The sequence below is a fragment of the Ipomoea nil genome, unplaced genomic scaffold, assembly GCF_001879475.1.
Source record: "Ipomoea nil cultivar Tokyo-kokei standard unplaced genomic scaffold, Asagao_1.1 scaffold2957, whole genome shotgun sequence".
In the NCBI taxonomy this organism is placed as follows: Eukaryota; Viridiplantae; Streptophyta; class Magnoliopsida; order Solanales; family Convolvulaceae; genus Ipomoea; species Ipomoea nil.
The window spans coordinates 2895019-2918025 of NW_017619385.1; the positions used below are offsets into that span (position 1 = coordinate 2895019).

At 36.8% G+C, this 23007-nt stretch overlaps 2 protein-coding genes across 4 annotated transcripts in view; one reads left to right on the forward strand and one right to left on the reverse strand.

The window, feature by feature from the left end:
• Positions 1-8848, forward strand: part of LOC109162808 (DExH-box ATP-dependent RNA helicase DExH14) — a 29776-nt gene extending 20928 nt beyond the window's left edge. The window contains exons 39-49 of one of the 2 annotated variants that reach the window (XM_019311499.1): positions 141-296; positions 368-511; positions 1611-1678; positions 1767-1932; positions 2040-2102; positions 4419-4514; positions 4661-4828; positions 6478-6648; positions 7731-7880; positions 8139-8270; positions 8514-8848. In XM_019311499.1, the coding sequence (XP_019167044.1) occupies positions 141-296; positions 368-511; positions 1611-1678; positions 1767-1932; positions 2040-2102; positions 4419-4514; positions 4661-4828; positions 6478-6648; positions 7731-7880; positions 8139-8270; positions 8514-8588 (1389 nt within the window). In that variant the 3' untranslated portion in view covers positions 8589-8848. The remainder of the gene's footprint in view (positions 1-140; positions 297-367; positions 512-1610; positions 1679-1766; positions 1933-2039; positions 2103-4418; positions 4515-4660; positions 4829-6477; positions 6649-7730; positions 7881-8138; positions 8271-8513) is intronic. The other variant, XM_019311500.1, reaches the window with a different exon arrangement.
• Positions 8849-11363: 2515 nt separating this feature from the next.
• LOC109162855 (chaperone protein ClpB1-like) lies at positions 11364-14964 on the reverse strand. 2 transcript variants are annotated; one of them, XM_019311564.1, is made up of 4 exons: positions 14844-14964; positions 12609-14607; positions 11893-12370; positions 11364-11792 (listed from the first exon to the last, which is right to left on the reverse strand). In XM_019311564.1, the coding sequence occupies exons 2-4, from the start codon at positions 14567-14569 to the stop codon at positions 11490-11492; spliced, it is 2742 nt and encodes a 913-aa protein (XP_019167109.1). In that variant the 5' UTR covers positions 14570-14607; positions 14844-14964; the 3' UTR covers positions 11364-11489. The 2 variants fall into 2 exon arrangements, with proteins under 2 accessions (XP_019167109.1, XP_019167110.1); XM_019311565.1 differs by having other exon boundaries at positions 12609-14605; positions 14835-14963.
• Between the last annotated feature and the right edge of the window lie 8043 nt (positions 14965-23007).

The following is a 23007-nucleotide window of genomic DNA, read 5'->3' on the forward strand; positions in this document are numbered from 1 at the left end:
CTGTTAAAACTCAAAAGGATCAGATGCGTATACTTAACAAATCCAATCAGGTGCATCATATCAAGTATCTGCTATATAACTTCCATTATGTTTTTCAATATTTATATTCTCTGTACTTAATGATACCTATCCTCCACCAGGGAACAGAATACTATGATGCAAAGGCAAAAAGATATGTGGATTTTCCTATTACTGATATTCTGCAAATGATGGGTAGAGCTGGCCGTCCACAATATGATCAACATGGAAAAGCTGTTATCCTTGTTCATGAACCCAAAAAGAGCTTCTATAAGAAGGTTAAGTTTTGTTTTTTTTGGTATTGTATTAACTTTTTCTCTTATGTGATAAGTTTTGTTCTCTTTTGCAGTTTCTGTATGAACCATTTCCAGTTGAAAGTAGCCTGAAGGAGCAATTGCATGATCACATCAACGCTGAGATAGTTTCTGGAACTATCTCTCACAAAGAGGATGCAGTGCATTACCTCACCTGGACATATTTGTTCCGTAGATTGGTACAGTCCTTTGATCTTAGACTAACTAACCAGGATAATCAAGTAATACATATTGCGTTTACTCTCTTAAAATAATGATGTAAATACTCTAGTGAAGTATTTCTTTGTCAGTATTTAAAAAAAAAAAAAAAACTGACATGAGCTCATATTCATAGACAACATTGATAAAACATTTTTAATTTTGTACATTATTTTAAATTTTGATAATCACTATTGGATCTTCTGCTTCTGCTACTCTTAATTCCTTGTCACATGGACTTATGGTTCATAGACGACGTTGATAAAACATTTTTAATTTTGTACATTATTTTAAATTTTGATAATCACTTTTGGACCTTCTGCTTCTGATACTCTTAATTCCTTGGCACTTGGACTAATGGTGACTAACTTTGCATAGGTAAGGACCAAAGTGGACTATAAAGTTAGCAATGATTACTCCCTTAACTATACAAAGTTTGCAACCATTAGTCCCTCCACAAATTCTGCCCTAAGTTAATGTTGTCCATTGTAGACTTCTATAATTTAGCAGTAAAGCATCCGAGAGGAATCAGAGGATAATGAAGAGGGACCAAACAGGAAATATCCTTAATTTTAAGCACGCAGTACACTAATTTCAAGATCTTTTCACTGGTAGTTGCTAGTGGTTCAAGAATATTGATTATTGAGAACATATTTCTATTCAATTTAGTAACAATATTTGAATTAGCGATGTATTCTAATATCTAAAAAGTATGTCCCAACTTGTTTGGTATTAGAATCTTCAATATACATGATCAGCTCATCTGAAATACAAACTTAGAATACCATAAAAGGAATTTTATATATCAAAACTCATTGTATTGTTGATCAAGTCCCAAACTTAATTTACCATGTGCATTGGTCTGAACTGCCTGATTTGATGCTTTACCGATAACATAATTAAAGAGAGAGAAAGAGGGGGAGAGAGATAGAAATACAAAGGCTGTCTTAAAATTTTCTTAACTTGTCTAAATATTACTGACTTTGTTTAAGCTTCTATATACTAATGGTAAAAATGATTTCATATTCTTTTACCTATAGATATGATCGTTTTCTAATGATAGGTATTTGCGTCTAACAGATTGTCAACCCGGCTTATTATGGTTTGGAGGATGCAGAACCTGGAACAATTAGTTCTTACTTGTCTAGGTAGTATGAACATATTACATTATTTTCTTTTAGAATTCTTTATTTTCATTGGTAACATTGTTGTGTACCTGACTGGAACCATTAACAGCTTAGTGCAGAACACATTTGAGGATTTGGAAGACAGTGGATGCATCAAGATTAGTGATGATAGTGTGGAGCCCCTAATGTTAGGGTCAATTGCTTCTCAGTATTATCTCAAGTACACTACTGTATCAATGTTTGGTTCAAATATAGGACCAGACACATCACTTGAGGTTGGTAAACATTGAAGATCATTTTTACACTGTTATTACTGGTCATGATTTTTTTTTTTTAAATATATATATTCAAAATTTTAATTGTACGTGCACTTTTTTTAAAGGTTTTCCTTCATATATTATCTGGTGCTTCTGAATATGATGAGCTCCCAGTGCGCCACAACGAGGTAATTTAAAATGATCTCAAAATTTCTTTCCTTCATAATTTCTAAATGAATGAGTGCAATAAAATTTGTGGAGCCAATTGTGGCTGATTTCATAGCATACATTATAATTAGATTAATTTTACTTGCAAAAAAATATTTCATGCTCCTGCATGTTTTTCTGATCCTTATTCTATGGTTGTGTTTTTGTTGTCGGACTTTCCCTATAATCATGTCTTCTGATCTCATTGATATTGCTCTTATTTGATCATTCTAAAGCAACCTTTTAGGATTGTATGGAACAAATTATGTTATAATTACATTTGTATGAGTAGGACTGAATGTAGACATAGGACCTTTGTACCATTATGTATATATAAATAGGGAATTGTACACAGGTTCTATACATCGGAAAAAAGACTATAATAGGACAAAGGGGTGGTCCATTTCCTAAAATAGGACACTTTTTTTTTTTGGACTAAAATGTGAAAAAAAACGTTTGGGACATGCGTTTTTGGCATGTCCCAGTTTTTTTATTTTATTTTTTTATACTTTACCAAAGACGCATTTGGGAATTGCGTCTTTGGTATTGTATACGGCCGTCGCAATTCCCAAATGCGATATCCGTATATCGTTAGCATACGTTAAAACGCATCTCGTAAATGCGTTTTGAGTATTATACGCCCAACGCATGTACGTGATGCGTTTTAATCGCCGGTCACCCGCCGGAGAATACTCGCGAGAAGACGCGTTTGGGACTTGCGGTTTGGGTGAAACGCATGTTCCAGATGCGTTTTAGCAAAAGGCAGAATATTGCGTTTTTATTATTAGCAACGTCTAGCAATGTCAGCAACAGCTAGGTAGGGTCTAGTCAATTGTCAGAGTGTGGTGGTCAGACACAGTTCGCAAATGGAAATGCGATTAAAGTTAAATCGCATGTACCAATTGCGATTTAGTAGAGGATCCTTCAGATCTGTTTTTTTCTGGAAGCATGCCTATAAATATTTGTTTACATAGCAACAATAAAAACGCAATATTCTGCCTTTTGCTAAAACGCATCTGGAACATGCGTTTCACCCAAACCGCAAGTCCCAAACGCGTATTCTCCGGCGGGTGACCGGCGATTAAAACGCATCACGTACATGCGTTGGGCGTATAATACTCAAAACGCATTTCCACGCATTTACGAAATGCGTTTTAACGTATGCTAACGATATACGGATATCGCATTTGGGAATTGCGACGGCCGTATACAATACCAAAGACGCAATTCCCAAATGCGTCTTTGGTAAAGTATAAAAAAATAAAAAAAAAACTGGGACATGCCAAAAACGCATGTCCCAAACGTTTTTTTCACATTTTAGTCCAAAAAAAAAAGTGTCCTATTTTAGGAAATGAACCACCCCTTTGTCCTGTTGTAGTCTTTTTTCCTCTATACATCAACAAAGAATCCTTTTCTTTGTAACAATTGTAATTCTTTATACACTTGAATGCATTCAACTCTATTGGAATAAATATAATATATCTGTTATTCTTTGATCATTTCTTGTTGCTTCTACTCAGTGTTGGGCAGCCACCACTTGGACCATAATTTCATAATTTCTAATATTAGTAAGGTGGAAGTTCTGGTGGCTGGCAAAGAGCCACTGCTCACCAGTAGCCAGTAGGGTGGAAGCTTCTAACTGTTAAGCAAGTAGAATATTAAGAGAGAAGACTCTTAATTACTAATAGCTTCATATGGAGTTTACAGTAACCTATGTATTTATAGGGTCTGTGCCTCACCATTATGACAGTTGATTGTTTAGTCATTGAATTTACCTATCTAGACCTCAGTTATAAATTTAACAGAACCAAGGTAGGAAACATATCTCGCTCGTTTGTATGTCTTTCGGCTATATGTTGTATTCCTCCTATTTTGGCCAACTTGAGCATGACCTTTTCCTCACCCATTGAAAGTCAAAATAACTAATGTATGTTCTTTTAAGTATCATAAACACTATACATGAATAGCAACTTAATTACTAATAACTTCATATGGAGTTTACAGTAACCTATGTATTTATTGGGTCTGAGCCTCACCATTTTGACAGTTCATTGTTTAGTCATTGGATTTACCTATCTAGACATTCTTTAATGGTCGACCTCTTCCCTCCACCCCCTATCTCAAGATTTTGAGTAAAGCCTTGACCTGCAAAAACAATGTACAATGAAATTGTTGCCTTATTGTTGTTTTTTATTTAATTTTTTTTTTTCTTACCAGTTCCAACAACTTGATTTTTGCTGCTATGTTGCTTATCCGGATTTGTTTTTACTTCTAAATATCTTAGATGTTTGTTTCAGGACAAGTATAATGAAAGGTTGATTGATAAAGTTCCATATATGGTGGACAATAATCGCCTAGATGATCCTCATGTGAAAGCAAATCTTCTTTTTCAGGTACGTCTCATACTTGGCTAGTTGTTTTGAATTGGTTTCATAGTGCTTCCTGTTGACTTCACTTTTATAGTTCTCTACTTCCCTTCAATGTTACAGTGTTTGAGTATATATGTTGACTTCTCTTTTAACTTATGATGGGGTTACAGGCACACTTTTCCCAATCAGAGCTACCAGTTGTTGATTATGTGACAGACATGAAGTCTGTGCTGGACCAGAGTATACGTATTATCCAAGCCATGATAGATATTTGTGCCAATAGTGGGTGGCTGTCAAGCACCCTTGCTTGTATGCATATTTTACAAATGGTCATGCAGGTATTCCTTCCACTAAGTATGCTTAATTAATGGACCTAGTGCAGAGTACATGTAACTGTGAACCATATTTCTTCGTAATGGTCTCCTTCGTACTACCCTTTAAGTGCATAAGACTCCTCTATATGTTGTTATAATGGTCTCTTGTAATATCTGCATTTGTTTAGGCGAAGAAAAATTTGTAGAGTACTATTCTTTGAAACATAAATTTCCTGTTTTAATATGATATATAAAAACATTATGGGCTTTTGATTTCTTTGTGATACACACAAACACATCATCTCAGATTGAGACTAGCTTACAATGTCGACTGACAAGGGAGCTTAATTGTTTGTCATTTGAATTGTCTATGTCGGAGAGTTCTTTATAGCTAACCTTCTTTCTGTTTCTTCGTCTGGTTTTTGTTGCAAGGGTTTTCGAATATATGCTGTCATAAGTGGAAACCATACTCCCCTCAATACTAAATTTGCTGTACATGTTCCCCTTTTTGTACGTCACAAAATGTTGCCCAGTTGTCTAAAATAAATATCAGAAATAATTTTACTTTCCTATCATAACCCTTCTAATAAAAGTTAAAAAGTCATTGTTTCAATTTTCAAAGTTATCCACTTATTATGAAAGAGGAAATATATATATATATATATATATATATATATATATATATATATATATATATATATACTTTTCCTCTAGTATCCTTAAAATCTGTGCCTGTAGTAAATAAGATAATCTTTTTTTTTGTGTTGGGGGGAGTATATTATTGGAAATGTAATCACATTTAGCCTTTTTTTAAAAAAAAAATAAAATAAAATTACTTTGGATGTTTTGAATTTCTTGGAGTAGGTCACTTTCAATGTTATTAGGTGTGTTTGGCATGATTGATCTGTCAACATCCCTCATGCTACTCTTCCTACATGGGTGCTGAAATCTCTACAGCTTCCTAATTGATTACCAGTATGATCATCAATGTTCTTTTCTAACAACAATTTGATTCTGATATGTGAACGACAGTGTTACTTTAATTGTTGTGGCCAACATAAATTCTCTACATACATAGATATCAGTTTATAACCAGCAAGATCCTAAATGGTCTTCCTTAACTAGAATTTTATTATGGTGTTTGATGGGAGTAATGTGTTATTTATTTATTGCACTATGTTTGCTCTTGTAGATTGTCTATGATGCACGGAAACTCTTAGGGATGAGTGTTTAAGCATTTCAGACATGTTTCCACATTGGAATTTGGAAACTTCCTAGAAACATTTTGGGGCCGTTTCTGTAAAAAAAAAAAAAAGTTTTGGAGCATGTTTCTTAAAAATAAATGTGCTTTTGGAGTCTAATTTATTTATTTATTATTGAATAGTAGGTTCTTATTCCTTAATCTACACCATATATATTTTTATAGTATATATACACCTTTATTGTATTGCTTTTAATTATGGAACTAGTAGACAATTAATATTTATGCATGTTTATTTAGGTAAAAATATTTGAAAATATATGCGTGGGTGTATATTGCGTGTTGTGTATTACATTTTTTAAAATTGCCATTTCCTGGTGTTACCTAGTATGCTTCTATTCTGTTCTCAATCTATTTTCATCTATTGCTTCTCTTTTCGAATGCCTAAACTAATGGCTCCTATATTTTGCAGGGCTTGTGGTTCAATAGGGATTCTGCTCTTTGGATGTTGCCATGCATGACTAATGATTTATACAACTCATTAAGTAAACGGGGTGTTATTAATGTCCAACAGCTATTGGATCTTTCTTCTGCAAATCTGCAATCTATTGTAGGGAATTCTGTTGCTTCAAAACTGCATCAGGTTTGCTTTCCAGTCTCAGATAATTCTCTCTGAATTCAACTGTCATACTACATTTTAATAGCATAAAGCTCACTGTATCCTCCTTCAGTAAATGGCACTTAATAGTTAATATGGCATGCTAAAGTTGTATGAAGTGGCTATTACTGTACAGTGTTTATGATACTTTAGTTATTAGTTATGCTAAAGTTGTATGAAGTTGCTAAAGAATATACAGTAGTTATTTTGACTTTCAATGGGTGAGGAAAAGGTCATATGCTCAAGTTGGCCAAAAAGACATACAAACGAGCGAGATATGTTTCCTACCTTGGTTCTGTTAAATTTATAACTGAGCTCTAATACGAATCTCTTAGTGGAAAAGGAAGTGATCGAGTGATAACAAACAGGGAGGTGGGCTAGGAGTGGGTTGGCTTTAGTCATTCTGTATCTCCATTCAGTTTCAATCAACACTAATTGTGATGCAATTCATAAGGCTTTTATATCTATCTTAAGAACTCTGAACTCATGCCTATGTAAATTGCATTATAATCCCTTGAGTTAGCATAGCTATTTTAAGAACATTTACCCTTGCAATCCTCTCCTCCTATCTCTCATGCTATCATACTTTCTATATAACCTGCATTTAATATTTCCCACACCTCTTTTGGAGTTTTCCATAATTTGCAAGTCTTGCTTTGAAAAATCATTTTGAATACAATTTTTATATTATTCTCTTGCATTTATCTTACCTTGCTGTTTTCAGTTACGTTCCTGATAAGAAAATTTTGCTTCATAATATAACCGTCATGATCAGATTTGTCATTTTAGTATTTATTAATTTCTTTGTCAATTAAATACATCGAGGACATTCATTGCGCACTTGCGTACCCTTTTATTTGTGGAATCTGGACTTAGCTGTGATTCCATGAATTGAGTGGCTTTGGGAGCTTTATTAGGTCTTCTTGAATAAGGCTTGATTTGCTCTGCCCCTTGATGCAATACTTGATCATATCCCATCAAGAAGGGACTTGGAATATTTATCTTCTTCCTTTCCATGAACGTTTTCATTCAATGTACGTATTAGTTGCACATTTTTTCTCTATCAGGATCTACAGCATTTTCCTCGTGTTCAAGTTCGATTAAGAATTCAGAGAAGGGCTTCTGGTGATGACAGGAGCCACACTCTAAACATTAGACTGGAAAATATTAACACGGGTCGTAGAACATCCAGAGCTTTTACACCTCGATATCCAAAGGTGAGTATTTGCTTCAGTGTTGTAAAAATCGGCCTAGGCGCTAGGCGCCCCTAGGCTGAGGCAAAAAGGGGTGTAGGCGGTTGGTAGTTGGCCGGAACCTTTTTTAATTGATTTTTCCGCTCTAAACAACGTCGTTTTGAGCGCATTTAAAAATAATAATAGTAAAAAAAGGTTGCCGCCTAGGCGCCCGGCTAGCGCCTAGCGCCAACATTGATTTGCTTTGATATGTTTATAAATCGACATTGTAATTTATTGCAGATAAAAGATGAAGCATGGTGGTTAGTCCTTTGTAACACTTCTACTTCAGAGCTGTATGCTTTGAAGAGAGTTTCCTTCTCTGACCGTTTAGTGACACACATGGGCTTGCCATCAGCTGCCACAACCTTCCAGGTTGTAGAATATCTTCCTTTTTATTTTTATTTTTAAATACAGACTAATAATAATGAGCAAAATTTTTCTTGTATATTAGGCTCAATATCAGTGACTGTCTGATAGTGCATTAGGCTTGGTTTAATTCATGGTTCTATATATTATAATTTTATGCATACACACAATTGTCCTCATTTTGTTACCCTCAAACCCGTTATTTTTTCATTTTTAATTGTTTTGACGCGGATACATTTTCAATTTTAGGGGATGAAGCTCCTTCTAGTCTCAGATTGTTATCTCGGGTTTGAACAAGAGTACCCCATCAAAGAATTCGCCTAATTTGCAACATTAGCACAGCATCTGGTGATTGTAAAGCAAATTGACCGTGTTTTTTCAAGTCCATGAATTGGTTGATTGTACAGAGTTCACCCAACACCATCTCCCTGGAAGAGCAAAGGAATGTAAGTTTTGAAACATACAGGAAGGATAATTTCTCTTTGATAATCTTCTTAGCTGCCCGAACTAATGCACTAGTGCCCATGTGTTGGAGTCTATTATGAACTATTTCCCCATAGAAAGGCAAGAAAACTTGGTAAATATATATATATATATATATATATATATATATATATATATATATATATGCAGAACTAGAAGTTCGTTGATCTTTTATATATACTCCGAAATATATAATGCAAAGTTCCACCAGTTCTAGACAACAATTTGGATGTGAATGAAGGCTTGTTTTGTTTTTATGGAATTTTGGTTCTCCAAATTTGTGGGAGTTTTACTATGCATCCTCCCAAATTCTACTCCCTCATTTTTACTCTCTGATGTGACAAACAGTGATTGGCTATTTTCATCACGTGGGCATGTGGCTACATTAAGAATTTGAGAATGAGAGTATAAATTAGGAGTAGAAAATGAAAGTTCACCAAGTATTTTCCTTCGCGAAAATGTCATTGATACAGGCTAAAACAGTTCTATTGTACTATATTGATACAAGATCCAAAAAGATTGTTTCCTTTATTTATTTATTTATTTATTTATTTATTTATTATTATTATTATTATTATTATTATTATTATTATTATTATTATTATTATTATTATTATTATTATTATTATTATTATTATTATTTGGAATCCAGTAATAAACAATTTAAAAGGTGTGGTATAATAAAATGTCTATATGACTGTTTGTATTGTGAACAATAAGTAAAAGCTAAGTAATGGTCATGTTTGTCACATTTCATTTTTCAATTTGGTCAATTTTCATATGTAATTTCTTTCTTGTTTACTCTTTCATTTGAATAATAAAGTTGAATGCTATTTATCTAGAGTACACAGAGACAATCTATTGTAATTTTTCATTATAATATATTATTATTTTTATTCTCTTTTCTTTTATTTTCATATATTTTACTTCCACCTAACTAGCGGGTGATGGCTATTCACCTCCCGTCAAACCTTTCAATCCCTCATTTTCAATAATAATGAAAAAAATTTCAAATAGACCATTGAATTATTGCAGTTTGCAATTGGACCACCAAACAAAAAACATATGTTATTGAAACATCTATAAGACTATAACACTAAAAATTTGTACAATTAACATTATCTATTGGTCGCTTATGGTAAGAATCAATCAAATTGTTGGGTTGGCATATAATGTGGCTTACTTTGGTGATAACATGAACATTGAGTTAATGCCAACGCGAGTTATGTGAATAAAGTTACATTGTCACATATGATCCTTAAATTTCAAGTTGATTGTCATTGTTTTTTCAAATTTTAAAATCTTATTTCCGGTGGTGCTCTTGTTAGTTTTTTCCATTTCTATTCATAACCATTTTTAAGGTTAAAAATGCCCTTTCATTTTACTTCCTACTAGCTAATAGCTATAGTGTTCTAGCGTTTTTGGCAACAAATCAATAACGAAATCAAAACACGATTTAACAATGCTTGTTACTATTTGCAAAAGAAAAAAAAAATGCTTGTTATATAGTTGTAGCTAGAAGTTTTGGAGCAATAAATGCTTGTTTTGGAGCCTTGGAATAGTTATATATTTTGGAAAATTCTAGAAGTTTTTTGCAGTCTTCCCCATCAATTTTGCGAGGAGATCAACAGCAAAATCAAAGCCCCAAGTTGAAAAATCAAGAATATAAATATAGAATTGCAATTCCACGGCTACAAACATCCTCAACAATAAGGTGTAAATCAAATATCAAAATATGAGTTAAAAACTTGTTCTTGCGTGCACCCATAACTCGGGGCAAGTCGAATGTTCATCAAAAAATTGATAGTCTAGACAAGCTTTGAGTTTTGTCAAATTTTCAATTTTTCCAACTTAATTATAATTAATTTCAATTTATATGAGAATCAGCATTGTAATATCAAAATTAATTTGATTCAATTAGTAGTTATAGGAGTTGCGTAAGTTAATGCCAGATAAAAAGAATTTTGGTTATAGTTTTCCGTGTGATGGCCCAAGCCGAGGCCGTACTAGTGATATTTCGGCATAGGACGCATTTTATTTGACAGTTTTTTGGATGTTAAATACTATTGGATGGGTTACTTTTTATTGATATTGAAAACACATGGCAACGTTTGCAACTTCCTCCCAGATCGGTAGGAGGCGGATGTTGCGTCCTTCCATAATATTTCTAAAACAAGAGGCAGCCTGGACGGAGATGGCGGCCTCCTTTCAACTGTTACCTTTTTCAAAAGAATGTCATTGTGATAAGGTCACGTTGGTAAACAATGAGCAAACTCATTAATCACGTTTACAACAAAGTTTAATAGAATAATAAATTATTCTATATAATCTAAAATAATAAATCATTCCATATAATCTGACACAGAAATAACATCCCTAACTAAACTATAAAAACTTGATTCACAAATTATTTACTTATTTACAAATTGATTACAATTAAAAACGTACACAAGTTGGAAGTACTTTACCCTTCCAACCTGCTGTGCTCATTATACATTAAACATTTACACCAAACTGAATAGTATTATGCGCTGCTGAATTTAAAAAAAAAAAAAAAATTATTTTAATTCAAACAAAGAAAAGTGTTATTTTAAACCTCAGAGAATGACAACCATATGAACAAACAAAAAGGCATCAATACAAAATGCAGCAAAGGCCTTGGGGAGTTGCATTCTCAGACAGACCAAACAAAAATTTACACTCTATAAAACATCATATTATTATAACTTCTAGGGTTGGGTTTCAATCTTCCATCTCTTCATCTTCATCTATTTCTTCGATCTTCATCTTCTTAACAGTCCGAGCAGCATCACTCATACTGCCATTACTAGTAGGGACTTCAATCAGTATATCAGATTTCTGTCCCGTGGCGGCGTTAACCAACCCGCCGTTCTTCTCCACCTTATACGACAGCTCTTTCCCGTTATATGCAGCATCTATGTACACAGTTGAGTTCTCATCGATTTCCTCTTTCACCAGCATCTTCGACAATTCAGTCACCACCTTCTTCTCCAGCCATCTCCTAATCGGCCTAGCCCCGTACACCTACAACCACCATTGCAGGCAGCAAAGTTCATTCAGTCATTTCGTCGAACACAATTAGTTAGAGACTTAAAGAGTATATGAGAAATGAAATGAAACTTACCGGATCATAGCTTTGTGCCAATACAACATCCAGTGCAGCCTCACTTACTCCCAAGGCGATGCCCCTCTCCGCTAGGCGGACTGCCACGTCTTTCAACTGGAACCGGCACACTTTCCTCAATTGCTCGTGAGATAAAGGATCAAACACTACTATCTCGTCCAGCCGGTTCAGCAACTCTGGCTTGAAATGCTTCCGCACCTGCTGCATCACCATTTCCCGGGCACTCTCGATGCTGCATTTGCCCAGGAGTCCATTCAGGAGATACTCTGCTCCGATGTTAGAAGTCATGATTATAACAGTGTTGGTGAAATCAACTGTGCGGCCTTGTCCATCCGTTAGCCTTCCGTCGTCTAGAACCTGAAGTAAGGTGTTGAAGACGCTAGGATGGGCTTTTTCAACTTCATCGAAAAGGACTACGCTGTAAGGTCGTCTCCTTACAGCTTCTGTCAGCTGACCGCCTTCCTCATGCCCAACATAGCTGAACACATTAGATAATCAGCTTATTAGCACAATTGGTTAAAATATATGTGTTGGATAGATGCCGATAAACCAAATCTATCAATTAGTGGCTAGATGTTAGGTGAAGGCCGGTGAACGGCCAAGTTCAGCACCTGGTGGTTGCGTCTTAACTACTATCTGTAGTTTTTGACTAGTGATAAACGTTTGATTCTATCAATATATTTGATTGTAAAAGTCATAAATGGAGCTGAACTTACCCAGGTGGGGCTCCAATTAGTCTGGCAACCGAGTGTTGTTCCATATACTCAGACATGTCAATCCTAATCATCAATTTGTCATCATCAAACAATTGCTCCGCAAGAGCTTTGGCAAGCTCAGTCTTCCCAACACCGGTTGGTCCCAAGAAAAGGAATGAGCCAGTTGGTTGTTGTGGCCTCCCGAGTCCCGCTCTCGACCTCAACACAGCCTCCGCAACAGCGCTCACGGCTTGATCCTGTCCTACCACTCTCTGGTGCAATCTCTCAGCAAGCCCAATCAATCTCTCTTTCTGATCCTGACCCAACCTCGTAACCGGTATTCCAGTCCACCGGCTCACTACTTCCGCGATTTGGTCAGGTCCAACAGTCTCGGTTAACATTGCATCCTCACTCGAGACCGTATTCTCGAGCTTGGCAATTGCGGTTTCCACCTCTTCAATCGCCCCGTATTTCAAATCTGCAGCTCTAGCAAGATCATACCGCCTCTCGGCTTCTTGCAGAGCATACTGGAGTTCATCCCGCTTCTTTTTGAGACTACGGAGTTCGTCAATCCTTTCCTTTTCCTTGTTGTATTTCATCATCAGAGGCTGGAGCTTATCCCTTAAATCATCGAGCTCCTTCCTTACATCAACAAGCCGAGCTTTACTAGCTTTGTCTTTTTCCTTCTCGAGGGCGTGAAGTTCTACTTCCAACTGAATCCTTTTCCTCTCGAGGTTATCAATTTCCTCGGGCTGACTGTCAAGCTGAACTCTCACATTGGCACAAGCCTCATCAACTAAGTCTATAGCCTTATCGGGCAAATGGCGCCCCGTGATGTACCTAGAAGAGAGCTGTGCTGCAACCACAAGTGCCCTGTCCTGAATCTTAACACCATGATGCCCTTCATACCTCTCCTTCAACCCCCGAAGGATACTAATCGTGTCGGGAACGCTAGGCTCAGCGACATAAACCTGCTGGAATCGCCTCTCGAACGCTGCATCCTTCTCCACGTATTTCCTATACTCCTCGAGGGTCGTGGCGCCAATGCACCTCAATTGGCCCCTCGCGAGCATTGGCTTGAAGAGGTTTGCAGCATCCATAGACCCCTCGGTTCGGCCAGCGCCCAAAACCAAATGAATCTCGTCAATGAAGAGAATCACTTTCCCTTCTGCTTCTTCTACTTCCTTCAACACAGCTTTCAACCTTTCCTCGAATTCCCCTCTGTACTTTGCTCCAGCAACCAGTGCTCCCATGTCCAATGCTATAAGCTTAACATCAGCAAGGTTACTCGGGACATCGCCCCGGACAATTCTTTGTGCTAATCCTTCAACAACAGCTGTTTTTCCCACCCCGGGCTCTCCAATGAGGACCGGATTGTTCTTCGTTCGCCTCGAAAGGATCCTAACAACTCTTCGAATCTCTTCGTCTCTACCGATCACGGGATCAAGTTTTCCGGCCTGCTCCACCAGATCACGGCCGTACGTTTTCAGTGCTTGGAAAGTAGAATCTCCAGAAGCACTCTCCACTTTCCTCCCTTCCTTTCCTCGCAGCTTCTCTACCTCCGATTTAACCCTAGCAGAGCTAATTCCGGCTTCCTTCAAAAGGTCTCCGACCTGAGAATCCTCCAAAAGCCCCAAAATCAACTGATCAACTGCCAAATGCGAGTCCTGGCGGGCCTTCTGCAGCGCCTGTGCTCGCCGGATCACCTTGATCAGCGACGTGCTGGCCGGGATTTCGTCCGGCGGTGGGGTCTGCGCCGGCAGTTTCTTCATTGCTTGATTGAACACCCTCTGGACCGAGTTCGCCGTTTCCTCGCTGCTACTGGCATTGACGATGGCTTGCCGGAAAATTCCATTGTGGTCTGACAGCAAGGCCACGGCTATATGCAGAGGCGTAAATTGTGCATGCCCTGCATTCATAGCCAGCCCATGAGCCTCGGCAAGGATCTCATTGGTCTTGTAGGTGAACTTTTCTGGGTTCATTCTAATCACTCTTCTTTAAACACTAAAAGCAAAAACCTGCAGACACAACAAACCATGAACATCATTCCCCAGCTAAAAACGAAACCGAAATTATTGCATAAGACCAGCAGATTTCATCCCAACATTGCAAATTGATTGTGTGATTTAACCAAACGGGATTGCAACATAAACAACGAAACATTTGCTAAAACCGAATTTCGAAAATCAAATGAAGAAAAACACAACTTTTTACATAGAGTTTGTCCAGAATGGATAGTTCACATACCTTGCGAATTGCGATGAATGAATATTGGGTAGTGGGGTTTTCTCCTTGGCGAAAATCTAAGCGGCTGTTTGTCTTGAACGAAGTTGATTATGAGATTTTGCAGTGGGATTTTGAAAATCTTTTTGTTTTCTGAGTTAGAGAGAGATAGCGATTGAGGAGTCATTTTATATGAGCTAAAAGAGAAGTCTGGAGTTGTGAAGCACAGCCTAGAAACTACCAGAAATTTCTTCTTACCGGCAGGCTAGGAGGTATGGGCATTCTGGTAAATTACAAAATCCACTGGAAAAATGGTGTTTCAACTATCATTTTCAGCTACAATTTTTTCGTTATTTGTTTGTTTACCGATTATTATTATTATTATTATTATTATTATTATTATTATTATTATTATTATTATTGATAATTCAGATTTTGTTGGGAATTATTATTATTATTATTATTATTATTATTGATAATTCAGATTTTGTTGGGACGTCATATTATAATTCATAGATCAAGGTTTACAATGCATTGCAGATCCTAGTATATGTGTATGCGTCTTAGGTTGGCAGGTATTATAATTCATAGATCAAGGTTTACAATGCATTGCAGATCCTAGTATATGTGTATGCGTCTTAGGTTGGCAGGGAGAGGGACCGGTGGATGAAGCCACATCGGGGCGGGTGAAGTTGAACACAGATGTCGCACCAGACAACCAGAATAATCAGATGGGGCTAGGGTGGGTGCTAAGACATGATGATGTCGGGTTCCTTGCGGCGAAGGATGAGAGGGCCAACGGGGTTTATGATGTTAAGGAGGCGGAGGCGTTGAGTATGTGAGAAACGCTTGGTTGGCTGAATAGTACGGGAATAGGCTCTGTTGACGTTGAAACAGATTCTCAATTGCTTTTTAATGCTATTTTTTGTGCATCGTTTTATTCTTCTTTTGGACTACTAGTGGATGATATTAAAAAATTGGTATCTACGATTAATAATGTCGAATTCCGGTTTGTTAAGCGATCTGCGAATCGACCGGCCCACATTGTTGCTAGGGAGGCCATTTCTACGACAGATTGCGGGGAGTGGTTTGATACGCCCCCTTCTTTCCATGTAAACTGTCTTGATGATGATTCAATGAATTAAGTTTACCCTTTCAAAAAAACAATGTGCTTATAATTAAATTCAATAATGCACATAATTTGTTAACTACAGACACATAATACATCTAGGGGTTTCAAATTTAGAAAAAATATTTGTTGGTCCCGAAAGGGTGGCGAGAAGTCTAGGGGGGGGGGGGGTGGGGGGGGTGAATAGACTTCTCTAACTTTTTTCAACTATTTCTAAAACACACAAGGCAAATAACAATTTGGTAATTTCAACTCTAGGGGGGCGTTTGGTTCACGGAATCTTAGATTACCCCAGGTATTAGGATTACCTCCCGGAAGGTAATGTGAGATTTTGGGAATGTAAGATTACCTTGTATGTTTGGTTTGGATGGTGTAATATAATATTACCTTGTTTGGTTCAGGGTTATATTTTAAGTTATATGGATCAATTTACAATAATGTCATCAATAATATATATATATATATATATATATATATATATATATATATATATATATATATATTATGTGTGTGTATTTATTTACATTTATGAATGTATATCAAAGCTTAAATATTAAAAAACTAAATATATAAATATACACATATGTATATTTGATTATATAAACATATATTAATTTCATTATTATTATTATTATTATTATTATTATTATTATTATTATTATTATTATTATTATTATTATTATTATTATAATATAAGGACTAGTTAATCAGGGCAAAGTTGGAATAATTCAAGGTAATCTAAGATTACCTAAAAAAATGAGGGTAATCACATTACCTTGAAACATTACCGCCACATCAGCTTTCAGGTAATATAACATTACCTGATAATCTCATAACTTGAACCAAATAAGGTAATATAACATTACCAGACTCAGATTACCTAGGTAATCTAAGATGACCTGAACCAAACGTCCCCTAAATAACAAGTATCAACAAGTTAAACAACTTAGAGTGTGCAGCGGAATAGATAGCGGTAAAGTGTTATGCTTGATTGTGCAATGCTCGAAGAGAGATTCTAAACATGCAACATGTTAGAAACACTTGATATGACTCAAGGATGATGTATGTAAAATTTGGCTTGCATGCGAACGTGGGAACTATCAAACCCAGACAGTTAAAGATATGAGATAAATCGTAATCGGGTTAGTTCGCAGTTAGAACAAGCCTGCACAAAATAAATGAGCAGTAAGTAAAGAGAGAGAGAGAGAGAGAGATTTATAGTCGTTCGGAGATGGTGTAATTCTCCTACTCCACTCTTCTCCTTTCACTCCAAGGAGGAAATTCACTATTCTTCGATCACCCAGATACAATAGTGAATCAGTGTCCACCGACACTTCCCGAGTGCTTTACACAAAGCTATACTCCACCAGGTTTTTCACAAGCTCCTCTTGTTACTCCGCATTCCCGAGTACTTCGCACCAAGCTGTACTCCTACACCACGAGAACTACGCACAAAGCTACGCTCTCACAGGGTTTTCACAAGCTCCCCTTGTTACTCTGCCCTTCCCGAGTACTTCGCACCAAGCTGTACTCCTACACCACGAGAACTACGCACAAAGCTACGCTCTGACAGGATTTTCACAAGCTCCCCTTGTTACTCTGCCCTTTACAACGAGTGCTACGCACAAAGCTACACTCAACCAGGGTTTTTCACTCTTTCTAGTTACTCCACCCTCTTTCTACACTCTGTAGAGATGTTTACAAAGAAATAAAATATTTCTCTCTCACTCAGAATTGAATATTTTTCTATGAAGCTCTGTTTCTCTTCTTGGCTGATTTGAATGAATGCTTGTTTTTCTCTTGCTTGTATATCTTAATCGATCAGCCGTACTTGTCTTCAAGTCTGCTTGGGCAATTTATAGCCAATGAAAGCTATTTGCCCGTTGATCAACTTTCGATCTCGATCGTCCATCTTCGTATGTAGTTGATCAAAATAAAGTTGTCAACTTGATCTGAAATGTTAGGCAATAGTCTTTTGCCTTTTGTCAGATGATTTGAATATTTTGCCCGTTGCCGTCTCTTGAAAATTGTAGCCTCCAAAATTTGAATAAGTTAGGCGCGGCTAGCTTGACATTTCTTGACCATCATAAATGTTCTGACATATCAAGTTGATCAAATAATTCATCTGCTGATTCTTGCTTGAGTATGAAAATATATCTCTGTGAATCAGCCTCCTTCGAGCGTCTTTGGTTCCATCGTGAAAATGTTGATGTTCAGATGAAAATATATCAGTTATTTTCTTCTTCATAATCCATGTAGAATGATATATTGGAACCTCGGTAAAAACTTCATAGTTGTGCATGGTGAGATGCTCTGTTTCGATTTTGTGCTTGGTCCACCTTGCATGGTGTGTTTCTTCTTGGTGCATAGTCTCCTTTTTACTTAGTCTCCAACTTGGTTAGTCTCCCGGTTGTACATAGTCTCCCATACGGTGCTCCTTAGTCTCCAAGTGAGACAAAAAGGCTTATCATGAGATTCAAACTAAAAACCATTTGGTATAGTTCACACGCGTATCATCCAACTCTTCTAGCATAGTTCTTGGTAACTCATACGCATCATAAATGTGTTAAGCTATAATCTCGCTTAACTCTTTAAATAAATTAAGATCTTCAAGACTTGTTCGTGGGTTGCATGATATGGGTGCACCATACTCGGTGGACTCAAAACTGACTCAAATAAAATAAAATTGGGGAATACTAATTTTTTAAAATTACATTTGGCTCATCAAAACTTTACACTTTTATTCCTAACAATATTATATTTTCAAAATTGCCATTGAACCGATCGAAAGTGCAATCGGACCATTGAACCTAAAAAATTAAAGTATAATTAGCTCTCGACTATCCAAAATCCCTCCAATCATACCAAATAGGATCGGAGGTGAGTGATTACAAATCATACCATGTACTAAGGCTCACATTGCATTGTGGACCCTGATCTAAAATGACATTTAGATTATGTGTTTGCAGTTAACCTGTTATGTGTCGCGAGATTGTATCACAGAGTTGGGATTGTTCGGCAGGCTTTAATGTGTTAACGAAAATCGAATGTTGCAGCAGGGATATATGGAGGTGGGGACGCACATATAATAAGGATTTCCAAGTACGAATTGAAAAATGCAAGCATCGTCTGAATGTTTTGAGACCTAGATGTGATGATGCTAGCCTGATGGAATATGCGTGTGTCGAGAAGCAATACTTGGTTTTGCTAGAGGAACAACATACATTTTGGAAGCAGTGTGCCAAGGAACATTGGTACAAAGAAGGAGATCTTAATAGTAAGTTTTTTTCACAATTCTTTTAAGGCAAAAAAAATGAAGAAATAGGTTGCATGGGTTGACGAATGCTGAAGGGGTTTGACAGAGGATGAAAGTGCGATGGAAGGAATAATGGTAGATTATTTTGCTACCCTATACAAGTCGGAACAAGGGTATTTGAATGATGCGGTTGACTGTATTTTTCGTAGGGTGACCGATCAGGACAATGAATAGATTCTCAGTCCATCCAGCTCGGAAGAGGTCCATACGGTTGTGACTCAAATGCACTTTGACAAATCGCCTTGGCCGGATGGTATGGGGCCGAGTTTCTTTAAGCATTATTGGGATATTGTTAGGGGTGCTGTGACTGATTTCTGTAGATAGTTTATGGAGACAACCAAGCTTCCGGCAAGGGCTAATGATACGTACATTGTTTTGATCCCAAAAAAAAAACCTAAACCGGAGACTATGATTGACCTGCGACCTATAGCACTCTTCAACGTGTTATATAAAGTTGCAAGAGGTATGTGCTAACTGATTCAAATCTCTCCTGGATAGAATTATTTCATCTGCGTAGAGTGTCTTTGTGTCTAGTCGTCTCATAAGCAATAATATTATACTAGCTTATTATGAGGTCCACCACTACTTGAAGAGAAATACACAAGGTCGGGAGGGCGTGGTGGCTTTGAAGATGGATATGAGCAAAGCCTACGACCGATTCGAGTGGCTCTTTGTTGAGGCAATGTTACTGAAAATGGGGTTTGCGCGCAGATGGGTCGATATCCTGCTAGAAACGGTTAGAACGGTCCGATACCATGTGCTATATGAACAGCGGCAAATTGGCCCAATAACCTCGGAACGGGGGCTCCGGCAAGGAGACCCGTTTTCACCTTATTTATTCTTGATTGTGGCTGCGGGTCTGAGTGCCTTAATAGACAACCATATGCGCCGAGGAAGTTTGCACGGGGTGAGTGTTGCACGAGGGGCACCACCTATTTCACACTTAATGTTTGTAGACGATTACTTTTTGTTTTTTAGAGCTAATCTACAGGAAAGCGAGACTATGAGGGTTGTCCATGATGTTTATTCTCCAGCATCCGGCCAAAGAATAAACTATGAGAAGTCGATTGTCTACTTAAGCTCGAATGTGCAAGCACAGTCCAGGTCAGATGTTGTTGGAATTCTGGGAGTGAAGGAAGGAGATACGACTGATAAATATTTGGGGCTACCATCGCTAATTGGTAAACGAAAGAAGGAAATACTGGAATTTATCAAGGAGAGAATTTTAACAAAGGATAGGGGCTGGAATGCTAAGTTCCTATCTCGGGCAGGCCGTGAGGTGATGTTAAAGAACGTTATTCAAGTCATGTCGTCGTACACTATGATGGTCTTCCTCCTTCCCATTGGTCTGTGTAAAGAAGTGGAAACAATAGTGAATGCGTTCTGGTAGACAAATACGACGGGGAATTGAAGGGGTGTGCGATGGCGAGCTTGGGAAGGCATGTGCGCTCCAAAAAATAAAGGTGGGATGGGGTTTAGAACTCTATGCTAGATGAATTTAGAACTCCTTGGTAAACAAGCGTGGCGTCTCGTGAAGGATCTGACCTCCCTTGTTGCGCATGTTTACAAGGCACGATATTACCTCAATGGCAACTACTTTGAAGCAAAGGAAGGTAGTAATCCTTCATACATTTTGAGGGGAATGTTGGAGGTTCAGAACTTGTTCCTAATTACTACCATCTCCCGATGAGCAATAATCTAGAATAAACTTCCCCTAATAAGTTCCCCTTTCCCAAGGACCAACCATTAGGTGCAATCGTGTGTGCCCTAATTTATGCCCCAACTCCCATTGGTGACACAAACATGACTGTGAAGCTAGTAATTTAGGCCTTTAACTACCAACAACAACAGATTAAAACAAGATTGCAACACAAATCATAAAACCAAACATAAATATATTAAGAAATTAACGAACTAGGCACATAGGTTTATAAACAAATTCACCCAAAAATCCTTAAAGAATTTAGCCGAGCATGACTAAATTATACATAGCAAATATGAATAAAGGATTACAAATCATCAGAAGAGTACAAGAATTAACCAAGCGATTCTCCCAAATCTCCTTGGCTTCTTCCTTGCTTCCAAAGACAACTTGAGCCTCTTGATTCCTCTCTTTCTTGTCTACAAAGAACTCTAAAAATCTCTCCGTGTGTTTAGGGTTGAGGAAGGAGGGATTTTATAGTGGGTACAAAGTTGAGATGAAATAGGAATCTTGTACAAAATTGGACTCAAATTATAATTCCTATATTTTAAATAAAGAATTGAAGTTGGAATTGGAATAAAGAATTGAGGTTGGAATTGGAATAAAGAATTGAGGTTGGAATTGGAAAACATTGCAGCCGCTAATCCCTTTGCATGTCGCGTCTTCGCTCGACGCGTCGAGGCCAGCAGGTCCCGATCATCAAAACATTCTGGAAATTTTCGACGCGTCGAGCCTTTGGCTTGAACTTGTCAAAAATTGCTCCAAACTCATCATTGAACTTCCCTTGCTCATAGAATTGACCTACAATGGTTCAAAAACACTAACAAACACCGTAAAACATTCAAAACAAGTGTGAACCATAATTAAATGATAATAGCAAGGAAAATATGTATTAAATAAGCAAAATTAAAGAACTTAAATACTGAGATGATTCAAAATAACTATAATAACAAGCAAAGATGTGGTAACATCAATATTATGTACCTATAGTACAGTTAACATATTATGTAATATGCACTTGTAGTTAACAAATTATTTGCAAGGCTTCAATTTATATACAACCACATAATTTTATTAAGAGACGTGCCATGTGCCTTCAATTTAGCAGCCTCAGTGCTGTGTGTAGTGATAGCCGGAGGCTCCTCATTGAGAATAGCAAAATCAAAACTCTAACATCCCCATGTGTAGGAGAATAGCGTCTTTCCACTCTTTTTGGTTTTCATCATTATATTAAGCGTATGTAGGAACATCAATATAATGTTTATTGTTTGAGTTATTGGTGGAGTTGCTATAATTAAGTAAATGAAGGCTTGGTTATAATTTTCGAGGCAAAAATAGGGAGAGAGATTGAAGTGCAATGTAAGTTATGCAAAAGATCAAATAGACTCGAATGCCATAAAAATTACCGCTTATCGGAAAAACTGAACCTATCTCACCAGAGCATAGAGACGTGTTTGTGTCTACTGAAATGACACAATGTCGACATTAGAGAATGACGTATGAAACAAAGGTGGAAGAATCTCAATATACCAAAAATACTACTCATGCACTCATGCATAACTCCCAGAAATGATAACTAAAAGATTTAAAATGCACTAAAAAAAATACTAAACCACCCCCATAAATAAAAAAAAATAAATAAGCAATAATATCATATCATATCAAATCAACAATGTCCAAAGGGTCATGATATAAAATTCTATGTTTTTAGGTATAAAATTCTGTACATTCAAAACAAGGGAATTTTATCCTTTTAAAAAAAATTATGTGTTTTCAGGTATAAAATTCTGTGTTTTCTATTATATAATTTTGTACATTCGAAACATGGGGATTTTCAGTTATAAAAATTCTGTGTTTTCTATTATACAATTTTGTACATTTGAAACATGATTTTTTTTTAAAGGGTTAACAACAGACACACGAAAAAGGTACAAAACGACGTCGTTTTTTGCTAGGGTGCACAATGCATTATGCACCCTGGTGCACGGTATAATTTGCCCCAATCTTTACGCGAAGGATTCATATTCTTTTCTAAAATTGTATTTATCTA

Excerpts from the sequence above, each read along its gene's own strand:
- LOC109162855 (XM_019311564.1), bottom strand. The coding sequence starts at position 14,569 with ATGAACCCAGAAAAGTTCACCTACAAGACCAATGAGATCCTTGCCGAG. Across the intron at positions 12,371-12,608 it reads CTAATTGGAGCCCCACCTGG|CTATGTTGGGCATGAGGAAG; the intron begins GTAAGTTCAGCT and ends TAATGTGTTCAG. Across the intron at positions 11,793-11,892 it reads TGGCACAAAGCTATGATCCG|GTGTACGGGGCTAGGCCGAT; the intron begins GTAAGTTTCATT and ends TGGTGGTTGTAG.